Source organism: Astyanax mexicanus, chromosome 17 (assembly GCF_023375975.1).
Source record: "Astyanax mexicanus isolate ESR-SI-001 chromosome 17, AstMex3_surface, whole genome shotgun sequence".
Lineage (NCBI taxonomy): Eukaryota > Metazoa > Chordata > Actinopteri > Characiformes > Acestrorhamphidae > Astyanax > Astyanax mexicanus.
This window is the reverse complement of record NC_064424.1, coordinates 9,755,080-9,767,865: the sequence shown is the minus strand read 5'-3', so window position 1 is coordinate 9,767,865 and position 12,786 is coordinate 9,755,080. Positions and strand designations below refer to the sequence as shown.

At 36.2% G+C, this 12,786-nt stretch overlaps 1 protein-coding gene across 1 annotated transcript; it reads right to left on the bottom strand.

Annotated features, from left to right (window-relative positions):
- Positions 1 to 2,048: 2,048 nt before the first annotated feature.
- Positions 2,049 to 12,482, bottom strand: nlrc3l1 (NLR family, CARD domain containing 3-like 1). The gene is made up of 7 exons (XM_007254191.4): positions 12,156 to 12,482; positions 11,639 to 11,838; positions 9,945 to 10,064; positions 8,335 to 8,415; positions 8,093 to 8,210; positions 7,439 to 7,679; positions 2,049 to 7,343 (listed from the first exon to the last, which is right to left on the bottom strand). The coding sequence occupies exons 2-7, from the start codon at positions 11,779 to 11,781 to the stop codon at positions 5,743 to 5,745; spliced, it is 2,304 nt and encodes a 767-aa protein (XP_007254253.3). The 5' UTR covers positions 11,782 to 11,838; positions 12,156 to 12,482; the 3' UTR covers positions 2,049 to 5,742.
- Between the last annotated feature and the right edge of the window lie 304 nt (positions 12,483 to 12,786).

The following is a 12,786-nucleotide window of genomic DNA, read 5'->3' as shown; positions in this document are numbered from 1 at the left end:
AGTCCACTAATCCATGTATGCACCTTGTTTATTTTATAGTATTGCATTATTATTGATTTAAGACTTAGCTCAATAATATGGAACAGTTCCTATTTTCAAGATAATTTATACGTTTTGGTGAAAATTATTTTCACAAATATTCGCAGTTGTTTTGTATGGCACTTTTCATAATGAGTATCATTTTACTGTGCACAGACAAATTAAAACATGCATTAAAAAGACATAATACAAATAGTTATTAATATATTCCTGAGAACCAGCTGTGCAGAATGGATTCTGCAAGATTCAAATAGTTACAATTAACAAATTTAACTAACCCTTTGGATATTTATAGGGAATTCTTAAAAGAGAATGTCAAAAAAATTATATATTTTTTCTAATTCTTTCTAAAATGTATACACATATGCAGGGATATGCATGGTTTTGCTTTTAGATAACATGTTATTTAGGCCTTCTATTCCAGAATTGCTTTTTATATCACTGAGTGGTTTCAAGATCTGAGATGGGTTTTTTTTTTAGATGAAAAAACCCTTTCATGTCTACTTTTAGCAGGTATTTTTGGTTGGAACATCAGGTCAGGTTGGAACATACCCAGACTCTCCTGCATTTCCAGTGATTTGGCACAAGTCTAGCTGTGAATATAATTAGTAACTAGAACGATTCGCCTCATCTTCTTACCTGGGCAATGGAACAGACACAAATTGAAAAAAAAAAAACAAATTGTTCTTGGACACCCAGTGAGTACAGCCTGTAACCACCCACAGCTCTCAGCCTCTGACTCTCTGAGTGAATAGTTGAAGCAGCATTCCACTGAAGACAGCCTAGTTCTTTAGGGAGTGGCAGGCTTTCAGGAGCGTCAGGTATTTCATAACCAGCTACAGACCACAGAATAAATGCTCTTTATGAAAAGCTTGCAGGACATGTGTATCATTATCTGACCTGACAAATTTCTCTGAGGACAATGAACAATGCTTGGCCCATATTCTAAAGTAAGTAAGTAAACTAGGGGTGTAAATCTTTAACATTGCAAATATGTGATTAGCTTTCGCTTATTTTGGTTGAAAAAAGTAAGAGACTACTTCAGTTTCTCTGATTTTGCAATTTATAGGTATTTGTTTGAGTACAATGAACATTGTTGTTTTATTCTATAAACTACAGACAACATTTCTCCCAAATTCCAAATAAACTTATTGTCATTTAGAGCATTTATTTGCAGAAAATAAGAAATGTCTGAATTAACAAAAAAGCTGCAGAGCTTTCAGACCTAAAATAATGCAAAATTCAGTATTCATAAAGTTTTAAGAGTTCAGAAATGAACATTTGGTGGAATAACCCTGGTTTTTAATCACAGTTTTTATGCATCTTGGCATATTCTCCTCCACCAGTCTTACACACTGCTTTTGCATAACTTTATGCCACTCCTGGTGCAAAAATTCAAGCAGTCCAACTTGGTTTGAAGGCTTGTGATCAATCATCTTCCTCTTGATAATATTTTCAATTTGGTAAAATAAATAAATAATATTTTTTTTCCAGAGCTGTATTAATTGCCCATTATTTGACCTACTTATCTGTTTTGATATAATAAGCTTTACAAATAAACTCAACACAAATGTGTCTGAAAAACACATTTAAACAGTAGTGGAATGTGAAAAAATTAGGACACACCATGAAAAACATTGTTGTTGTTTTTTTTTTTGCAAATTTGAATGTCACTTAATGAGGGGTATTGAAGGGTGGAGTTATGGGGTAGAACTGTACGGGTTATGGGGTGGGACAGGGGTTGCAAGGTGAAATATATGATTGTTTTCCCTTTCTATGCCTCCTTTCCAAACATTTTTATTATATATTTTATATTATGTCCCTGCAATGTCCTCTTATAGCTCATCCTATTTAAAATGACAAACATTAGATAAAAAAAAGAAAACCATTGTTTTTTTTTTTTTACATATTTCATCATATGGACAATAGAGCTCCACTTTTTGATCCTTTTTGACTGGTAGTGTATTTAAACATCTAATCAAACAAAGAGTAAAAGAAGGCAAAACATGTATATTACGAAACGACTTTATTTTATTGATGTTATCTTGAAAGCATGTGGCATCTCAAGCATGCTATGCTTTTAACGATTTGTGCTGAGTGTTCCTATACACAACATGATCAGTGCATCCTTTAGCATATCACACTATAAGGCAAATAATTCCCTGTGATCAGGTCTAAGTAGTCTGAAGTACCATACACCAATAAATACACCTTTAAATAAACACTTACTGAAAATGGTTCTTTAAATGATGCCAAAGAGGGACCACATTTGGTTCCATACTAACTATGTTTCTAATAGAGATTTATGAGTAGAAAGGAACTTTTTAAACATGAACATCTGAACACATCATTTTTACAAACATCAAAGCGGTTTCTCTATGGCATTACTCAAGTAACCATTGCAATTTTATTTTTAATATGAGTCCAGTAGGAATAGAAGCAGTACTTTGATATCACAAGCCATAAATCTGTACTGTCTGAACAGTAGGGGTGGGCGATATGGCTCTAAAATAATATCATGATATTTCAGGGTATTTTTGTGATAACAATATACTTGGCCATATAGGAAAACAGAAAAATAATTAATTAATTTCAGGAATATAGTATAATAGTATAACAGCATAATCATAATGTGGCAAAATAAATAATATAGCATAAAATAATATAATGCAGCAAAAAATATTGCAGAATATTTAGTGCATGCATATAAACTGCAAACTAAAACAATTATACAATAAATACACCTAAAGCTTCACAGTAAATAATAGACTACTTTTATGACAGAACAGCCAGCCCTATTATCACGATATGGATTTTTAATATCATGATATTTCTGTTACGATATATTGTATATGATATAATATTGCCCACCCCTACTGAACAGCAGTACAGTTTCTTTCTTTCTGAGTTTCATTGATTAGTAACAGCCATGCAAAATCACTGGCTATAGATGCTGTCGGTGCACACACTGCTTATTCATAATCTGTGTAAAAGCTAAATTAGCAACTGGATTTATGTCATATGATTGAGCTGAATAAAATGTAGACATACAATAAAAAAAAACATACTAATAAAAATAAACAGTAAACTCAAAAAAGTTTACATTTTAAAATATCCTCTTCACAGGTCCTTATCACAAACAGCAGAGTCCTTCTTTCTTCTGTCATTGGTTGACACACCACCCAATCAGTATACTGGTGTTTTCATTTCTATGCATATTATTTCAGATGCATACAGCACTTTGTGCCAGTCAGAATAAATAGTATGTGAATAGATACTTCACAGATTGTAGGAGGCATGCGACAGACCAAAACAGATGGTACTGATATTCAACTTAAATACTTACTTAATATAACTTAGGATGCACCGCACTGGGATTACTGTGCCAAAGCCATTATATGATTACTTTCTATTTACATATCTGTTGATGCTGATGCAAAAATATAGATATTAGAACTAAACTGACCGAAATATACAAAGAAATTTAAAGTACTTCAGTATGGTTACAAATACAGCTCTGGAAAAAATTAAGACACTACTTCAGTTTCTGAATCAGTTTCTCTGATTTAGCTATTTATAGGTATATGTTTAAGTAAAATGAACATTGTTGTTTTATTCTATAAACTACGATCAACATTTCTCCCAAATTCCCAATAAAAATATTGTCATTTAGAGCATTTTTTTTGCAGAAAATGAGAAATGGCTGAAATAACAAAAAGGATGCAGAGCTTTCAGACCTCAAATAATACAAAGAAAACAAGTTCATATTCATAAAGTTTTAAGAGTTCAGTAATCAATATTTGGTTTTCATGCATCTTGGCATGTTCTCCTCCTCCTGTTTTAAACCTAACTTTAAGCAGTTCAGCTTGGTTTGATGGCTTCTGATCTCTTAATTTTTCCAGAGCTGTATATGAATGAATATTCTGCAATCATTAAAGCATTGTGAGCCAGTACTGCCTAAACATTCTGCTCTTCTTGAGTTAAAAAATATGCCATCAAATATCTTTTTGAATAATACACCAAATATAAGGATCAGTTCTATAGCGAGAAGTTGTTTTTGCATTGTCAGACAATTTCAGCTGTTTGCAATGAACCAATGAAACAAAAAACATTCATAAATAGCTCAACACAAATACTCTAATATGTGTTTTCTCCTGATTTAACACAAAATGCCACTTTCAGATTCTGGAATGGTTGACATCCTCATCTGACTTGAACCATAACAGAAAACTATTATGGTTCAGGTCAGTCGACGATGTCAGCCATTCCAGAATCTTCCAGGACTTCTTCTAAAATCAAACCTTGGTAGACATGGTGGTGATATGCTTGGGATCACTGTCTAGCTGGAAGGTCTAATAATGCCCAGGCCTTATAAAAGGCACAATGTTTACCCCTAGAATTTTCTGATACTTGATTAAACCCATCTTGTCCTTTACATGATGAGGTTTCCAGTGAAGGAGTATCACCAAGCAGCCACTATGCATCTGTAACCACCTTTAGTCATACTACTGATCTGTAGGCACAAAAAGGTTTGTTTCACAATAACTTTTGTTGCATCTCTTCACAAAACAGAATCCCAAAACTTCTGTGGCTTATTTATGAGCCATATTTTGAGCATACTGGATTCAAATTAAAGTAGAAATGTAAAATCGTTAAGTTCAGCTGGGCAAACTGCAACTTCACTGCCTGCTGCCAACAAATCTCAATGTTTTTGCCCACCTGTCCCCTCAGGTACCTAACGAAAAATAGCAATCGCTTCCTTTATCTGTCATGTCCAGTAAGTGTAACCCATGTTCCTTTATCCTTGATATAGGGATGCACAAATATTCAGAAGAATAATTACTTATTTAGTGATTTATTATCATGAGATGTTAAAAATGTTCAGTGTTAAGTACATATTTTTAAATAGTAATTTTTGATTGCTCTTTCTTAGAAAAGCATCACAAACATACATTAAAAGATTTTTATCATACACAATGGTGAATTTATTTGGGTCCTTTTTCACCAAATATTTCTGAAAGGCTATTATCTCTTCACTGAATATTTTGGACATCTCTCTCTCAATATGAGCAATATTTCTTTTAATCCATTAATAAACAAGCCCTGACCAGGGCAGTACAGGTATTTGACGTGTTAAATATCTAACCCACCTAAATGCTCCTAATGCAGTCCAAGATTTGCCCTCTGATTTGCAAATGTGTGGTCTCATGAGGAATTTTATTGCTTATTCTATTAGATGTGTTGAGCTATTTTGAATATTTCTTGGTTGATTAGTTTATTGCAAACTGAATTGCAGCTGAAATCTTTTAAACCTAAGTTGAACATTTTCAATTGCAACTGCACTTGTAATTTAGTAGTTTAAGTTCTGAGTACATTTGGTGGGGATGACCTAGAGAAAACAAATGAAACAAATGGCAAAAATAAAATATGTAAACCCTGTAGAGGCCAATCTCACATTTAAGAGTAGTATTCAGCATACTGATCATAGCAACTGTTCAGAAACACTGCTGCTCGATGCCATTTTTCCCCACACTAGCAGAACATTTTTTTACATAATTAAAACCACCAAAGGAAAGGATGCCAAGGCTCTCTTAAGATCATATGCTACAAAACAGAAGTTTGCCACTGATATAAAGCAGGTGGAGAGGCACAGAGTATTGGCAGACAATAGTATGTTTCCCTTTTCCAATCTACTGAAAAAGCTCACTGCCTTTGAGGATTAGGGAAAAGCTCATCTAAGCATCGCTCTAAGTTTTCAGTCTTGGTTTTGTCAAGGTGTTGACTTTCCTTGAGCTTCTTTCTGATGTAACGTGCCGTCTCCTCACGGGCTGGGAGGGTAGAACCTGTGCTGGTGAGTATGCCCCTAAGCAGCTCCTGATTGGCCTCTACGGACATGCCCAGCAGAAAGCGCAGAAAGACTTCGTAGCTGACGTTTTTGCTGTGCAGTGCTTTCTCAATAGCACTTTTATACAGCTCTGCCAGGGGGGAATCCTTGGAGAACACTTTGAACTTGTGGCTATCAAGAACATTCTTCCCGTTGTTCTTGAAGGAAAGGAACACATACAGAGCAGCTAGGTATTCCTGCATAGTTGGATGAACAAAGCAGTCTACTTTCTCGTGATACATCACAAACTTTTCTCTGTAGAACTGAGTGCAGAGCCCCGCAGTAACCACAGCATCTCGGTCTTGCAGACCACTCTCTTTCCAGTGATCTTTCTCAATCCTGTACACGTTCTTCTCCAGTAACTGGAAGGCTATCTTTCCGAGCTTCATGAGAAACTCTTGATCAGAAAGAACAGGCTGATCATCCTTAGCATCCTTAGAGTTCTTGAGTTTCTGGCCACGCATGCTAATGTGCACAAGGAGCAGGTTTGTGTAGAAATGAGTAATTGCCTTGGGAAGTTCTGTCCCTGCTGGCAAGCTCTGGAGTTCTCTCTCCAGCACATTGTGCACCACCCAGCAGAACAGTGGCATGTGGCACATGTAGTAGAGTGTTTTGCATGACTTGATATGAGCAATCGCTCTCTCTGCAAGCTCTGCATTTGGGATTACCTTCCTGAAATAGGCTTCTTTCTGTTCATCTGTAAACCCACAAACCTCATATGACTGATGGATGCTTTCTCCGGGAATCACTTCGATTGAAACGGGTCGAGAGGTGACCCACACGTAAGAAGAGTACAAAAGGTTTCCTCTGATCAGGTTGGTGATTAAAATTCTAAGCGTTGTTGGCGTATCAATATCACACCAGTATGCAGTTCTGCAGAAGTCGATGGGAACGACACAGTCGTCTAGGCCATCGCAGATGAACATCACCTGACAGTCCTCAAATTCGAGGCAATCCACTTTCTTCATTTCTGGATAGAGCCTGCATATTAAATCCATGAAGGCTATTGAGTCGTCTGCCATTTGGTTCAGCTCTTTGAACGGCAGAGGGATTAGAAGGAACACGTGTTGGTGCGCTACGCCATTCACCCAATCTAGGATAAACTTCTGAACTAGAGATGATTTGCCGATCCCTGGAGTACCTCTAGTGATCAGCGTCCTCACGTGCTTCTTCTTCACGATCTCGGGGTCAAATATGTCCTTGGAATCAACCACCTCCTTGGTGCCACGGACCACTTCTTTAAGCTCTTCTATCTTTTTATACTCATGCTCAATGTTTATTTTTGCATTTCCACCCTCAGTAACCAGGAGGTCTGTGTAAACAGACTCAAATAAGCTCTGTTGTCCATGCTGGGCCAGGCCTTCATGCATGTTCTCGTACTTCCTTTTTAGAGTCACTTTCAACTCATAGCGGACTTCATCTGCACGTAGAAATAGAAAAAGCAGCACATTTAGGCCCACATTTTCATATCTGTCAAGAAAAACATTAAAAAACATGGAATTATTAAATGCCTACTTCTTTTACACATGCCCTGCAGGTACTCCGTTACTTTCTTTAAGTTCATTTCATTCAGAACGAACAATGTGATCTTCAGAGATACTTCTATGTCGCAGATCTCCAGCATTTTATCTACCACATCAACAATATCCAATTTATCCAGTGGATCTTGAAAACACTCTGGGTAGCGTTCCCATAGCATTCGTTTAAATCTCTTTAACTCATCTGCAGTGAGTTTCTTAAGGCTGCTTTGAAGGACCTGAAATTAAAGAACACATATTTAGGTTAGGCTGAAACCTTAATAATAGGTATTCTGGACAGGTTATTGTTTTCAGATTTAATGTTTTAATGCCTAAATCATTGCCTAAACAGTACAAACATCACAGCATTTTATGTTATTAGTATTAGTCAAGTCAAGTAGTTTTATTGTCAATACTGCATATGTACAGGACATACAGAAAATTGAAATTACGTTACTCTCCTCCCCAAAAAACTAAAGTAAGTACAGAAAATAAGATTATAAATATAAAAGTATAGGGGGCACTATATGTGGGGGTTAGACATAGTTATTTGTATTAGTTTTAGTTAAACATTTTATTAGTAAGAACAAATTCACCTGGACAATCAACAGATTGGTCGGAATATAAAAACCATCAACACATATTTTTTCACCTTGAAAGCAAAATCAATAGTAAGTGCAGGGTGCCGCTTCTCATTAGGATCCTTTATTAACTCAGGTTTTACGGGAGGAGCAGGAGGACTCGGCTGGCTGCAGGATTTTTTCCGTGGCCTGTATTTTAAAAGGTTTAATTAGATATCAGACACTTTTACACTGGAAGAGATCACTTTAAACTTATTATAGAGATCATAATGTAGCAAACGACAGCTCCATGAATCCGGACACCTGCACCCACCTTCGTTCAGGCTTGCCTTCATCATCGCTGTCAAAAGAGCAGTCGCTTGACTCTGAAGAGCATGGTCTCTCCAATTGGACCCTGTAGAAACAACAAAACCTTTACAGTTTTTCTTAAATATTTAAACTAATCTCCCAGAATTTGGCTAATTTTCTTGAAACTCTAAAATACACTAAAAGACCAATATATTGCAAAACTGATTCCTTCCACCAAAACAGTACACACAGCTATTTTATGCTCAATATAAAAAAATACTAAATGCAGTACATTTAAAACATCATTATCAAGATTTTGAGTGTGTTTTAGCTTCATGAGACCATGTTACATATTTAAATGCACACAACTGTTTGAAAATAAATTTCTTTTTTTGGTGATGGCATTTACAGGACTATAAGTTTATGAAATAAATGTTTTAAGTATGTAGCAAAACTCACCAAAATGTAATCAAAATGTATGTAAAATGAGAAATGCTATAAGCAAAATCATTGATTAGATACAAAAAGGTTACAAATTGGTATATTTGCCCTTTTACTTGTTCAGATTTTTGCTCAAATAGAAACAAACAAACTTGTGTCATTCTCAGTTGATATCGAGTAAAGACATGGTTAGCTGTGGACAAGCTGACCTGCTTTTTGCAAAAGTGTCTTCACTGTCTTCCAAGACTGTGTGTCTAATTTCCCCTCAGTGTGAGGACATTACTGTACTTCACCATGTTTAAAATGAAAGTCTCTTGCTACTAATGTGGTCTCTTGATCGTCTGTAGAGTTTTAAAGCTGATTTACTTTCTGTTCTTTGGAAAATATACAGAGAGGATACACATTTTACTTTATATCTACATAAATTGAAGTCAAAACGTAACACTATAGGGTACAGTTCTGTGAAGTTTTATGAGATATTTACAGAGAAAATATAAAGTATATGTATACTGTATAGTATACTGTAATTACTGTACAGACTACTGTTAAATGTGTATAAAGGCACAGATAACTGAGGTTGAGACTAAAACATGGTTCAAATTCTTCTGGACTCGACATCCATCTTCAGCCATGGTTAGTCCCTGATTAATTACATGGCCCACCAAAGATGAACATATTTCATTTGAAACATTATCTCTCCATTGTCTTCCTCTTTCTCATTCCCGATAGCCTTTGAATTCTGTTAGGGTTACTCTTAATTGTTGTTGCTCCATCTTCTTGCCTAACACATGTATAAGGCACTTGAGGCCTCTTTTATACTCTGACGAATAAGCGTTCTTCCAGTAAAGTTTGCAATGGTGCAACAAGAATGACACTGGTGCAACTGGTAATCAAGCTGTTGCATTTTGAAGACTGTTGTTTCTAGGTAAAATAGTGCAAAATAATACAATTTGTGTGGAGATTTGCAAAACTGTGATTTAGAATGACATTTGAGAACGCATGGACTTCTACTTAAAAGTTTGCCATTTGGAGTCATGTCATTTCATTTTTTTTTAGAATTTTTTGGTGTATGCAATATAGAAAAACTGTAAAGTTTCATGAGTGTTCCAAAAAAACTATAGATCAAACAGCAAACAATTTGTTATTAGCTGTTTGCGTTAGCAAATCATCAACAACACTGGGCAATTTACTCACTTGGTGGCAACACCAGGTAGAGGGTCTTCATCTACTTCGGTCTCTGACAGGAAGGACCAGTCTTCACTGTGCATCGAAACATAACTGGGGGCAGGTGATGCAGCCCTCTCCACATCATATCTGAGAAACGTTTATCAAAAGAACATAAGAAAGAACATAATTCTGACATGGTTCCCAGAAACTGTTTAATGGTACATTATGACAATCTTTTACGTTTTAAAATGATTAAATCTACATGTAAGTTGTTAAAACAAATCAGATCACCACAAACAAATTTCAGCAAATACAATGGCTGCCAAATTTGTGTCATGCAGTGGATGCGTTTTCCCACATCCTGTTTTGTATATAAACTCCAGAAGGAGTGATGCAACAATAATTTCCAAGAAATAAAGTAAACTAAGCCAAGGTTAATGCACATACACTGCAGGGTTTTACTACTTGCAAAATTATTAGTAGTTACTAACTGCAACATCTAATAACTAGTGTCATAACTAGGGGCAGACTTTCCAACCAAAATTTGGGATGCACTAGGCTACCTGTTTCAGCTGCATATATGCCCACTGAAAATGAATAAATTTTACTTCAAAGTTAATATATAAAAAAAAGCTTAGTTGGACGTTTGTCTCGAGTTCCCTTGAGTCTCTGCACGGATCATCTTCATAGTAGCCTACATACGTCTGCTATGTTCTTACTGGAGTATGACGTGGATACATATAATATCCAATGGATACATATAATGCATATAAACCAATTGGGTGTCGGAATGGTATATATTTATACTTCTCTACATCCAAGCACAATTAAATTCACTCTGGTTGAGTAGAAGTAAACAGTTGTCTCACACATAATTACTAAAGTACAGATAACCAACATTTCTATTTAAATAAGGTAACAAAGAGTTTAATTTGCCCTTATATTTCCCTGCCTCTCATGTTCAAACTGACAAGACCGGTTGTACTAAACCAGAACGTCTCTGAATGAACTTCTTCAAACAGTCTGCCGCTTTTATATGATTCAAAGTGTCAATCAGAAATAAGCAAGGCAATATCACAGTGCACAGCAAAATGGGTTTACGTGATTGGTTAAGAGATTTTTTCAGAGATAAATAATCGATACATGCTAGGCACTACGCATGCAATGACTTACACTTTTTGATTCTTTCTCTTGTTTTTTTTTATACGTTTTTTTTTTATTTACGTTTTTTTTTTTAATGAGCTCACATTGCTTTTATAATTTTAACATGATAGATAGATTTATGCTAGCCAAATATACGAGCTACATCTACTGGGACTTCTGCTGCTAACATGCTCTAATATGGTGCTTCTATTGTATTTTACAGTTAAATTATACACTAGGGTAGCACGGTTTGACAAGGTAGCACAACTCGACAGAACACCTGCCAAAGTCCTTTTTATCTGACACCAGATTTCTTTCCTTAATGCTTGGTGAGCCCTCTCCTCGATCACACCTACTAAACCTGAAAATCTAGAACCTGGAGGAGTGTCAGATGATATTGAGTAGTGGAATTCCTTGCTTGTGTTGGACCTGAAAAAATGATAAAGTGAAGAAGTGGAGAATGCTGGTTTTACCAGCAGGTGTCAGGTTTGCATAGCCTGCAGAACCTGTTCCAGTGCTTGTACTGCCTGCCTGCTGCATAAAAAACATTAGAGCTGGAAATACTAGCTATAGCTCACCTTTCTGCTGCAGGTTCCCAGTGTATCAGATCCAGGGACAGTCTTCTCTCTGGAATAACGTCCTCCCCTTCCCCATCCTCGCTGCCGAAAGCAGAAGCTCCCTGACCAAACGGCAGGCTGTTGTCTGATCCTGCGTACTCCATTTTTTTGTGTATATTAGCTAGCCTTGTTTTGGCAGCTGGCTAGTCGTGGTTTGGTGCCTTTGTGCAATAAAACAGCAAAAACACAGAGAATGTCAGACCATCGTTTGTTTTTAGCTAAGTTAAGATAAGCTAACGCTAGCGTAGATAACGCTAACTAACTAGCTTTAAGTTGTTTGGGTTAGATCAACTGACAAAACTGGAGCTCGGTCTCACTTCCGTTTTTACAAACATCACGAATAAACACCTCAAACATCAAAAAGTACGAAACATATGCTCCAATTCAGCTCATTAAACAGCTTAAAGCAAGTTAATTAGCTTATTCTGCGGTAATATATCAGTTTCAGTGGGTTTAGCAGGCTGTTTAGCTGGCTTACCTGTTTCTGAAACCCAGCTAACTACTCCTCCATGGCGGTGCTACAAACTCTTCTCCTTAGCTTAGCTTAGCTTAGCTTAGCAAAAGCTAACTAAGCTACTTGTCAAAACTTGCAGGTACTCAGGTCCAATAACTTTTCCCTGCCTCAAGATTGTTCTAAAAAAATCTTATTTAGCTAATCTTTACTAATCTTTGCTGCTGCTGCTCCAAACACGCTCCCCCTGCTGTATAAAACCACTAAAATTAGTCTATCTGAGCTCGACAGGGTTCGTGAATCGTATAATTGCATACTGAAAAAATAAAACAAATAAAGACACGTCGGTTGGACCTAAATGCTCTGTAGCTCTAGGCCTCAAACTTTAGTTTCGCTTCTGAGAGAACGCTGTTTCCTGTCCCTCTTAAAGAGACCTCGCATAACTATTCAACACACACACACACACACACACACACGCACACACTTCTCAGAAAGTAAGGAAGAAAACTGTTTAATTCAGCAAAGTAAGTCTACTCTGCCGGTAAAATACAAGATAGATATATAGATACTTTATTGATCCCCGAGGGGAAATTTTGGAAAATAAAATAATCGCCTCATTAAAAAAAGAAATCTAATTTTTATCCCATTTTCTCCCCAA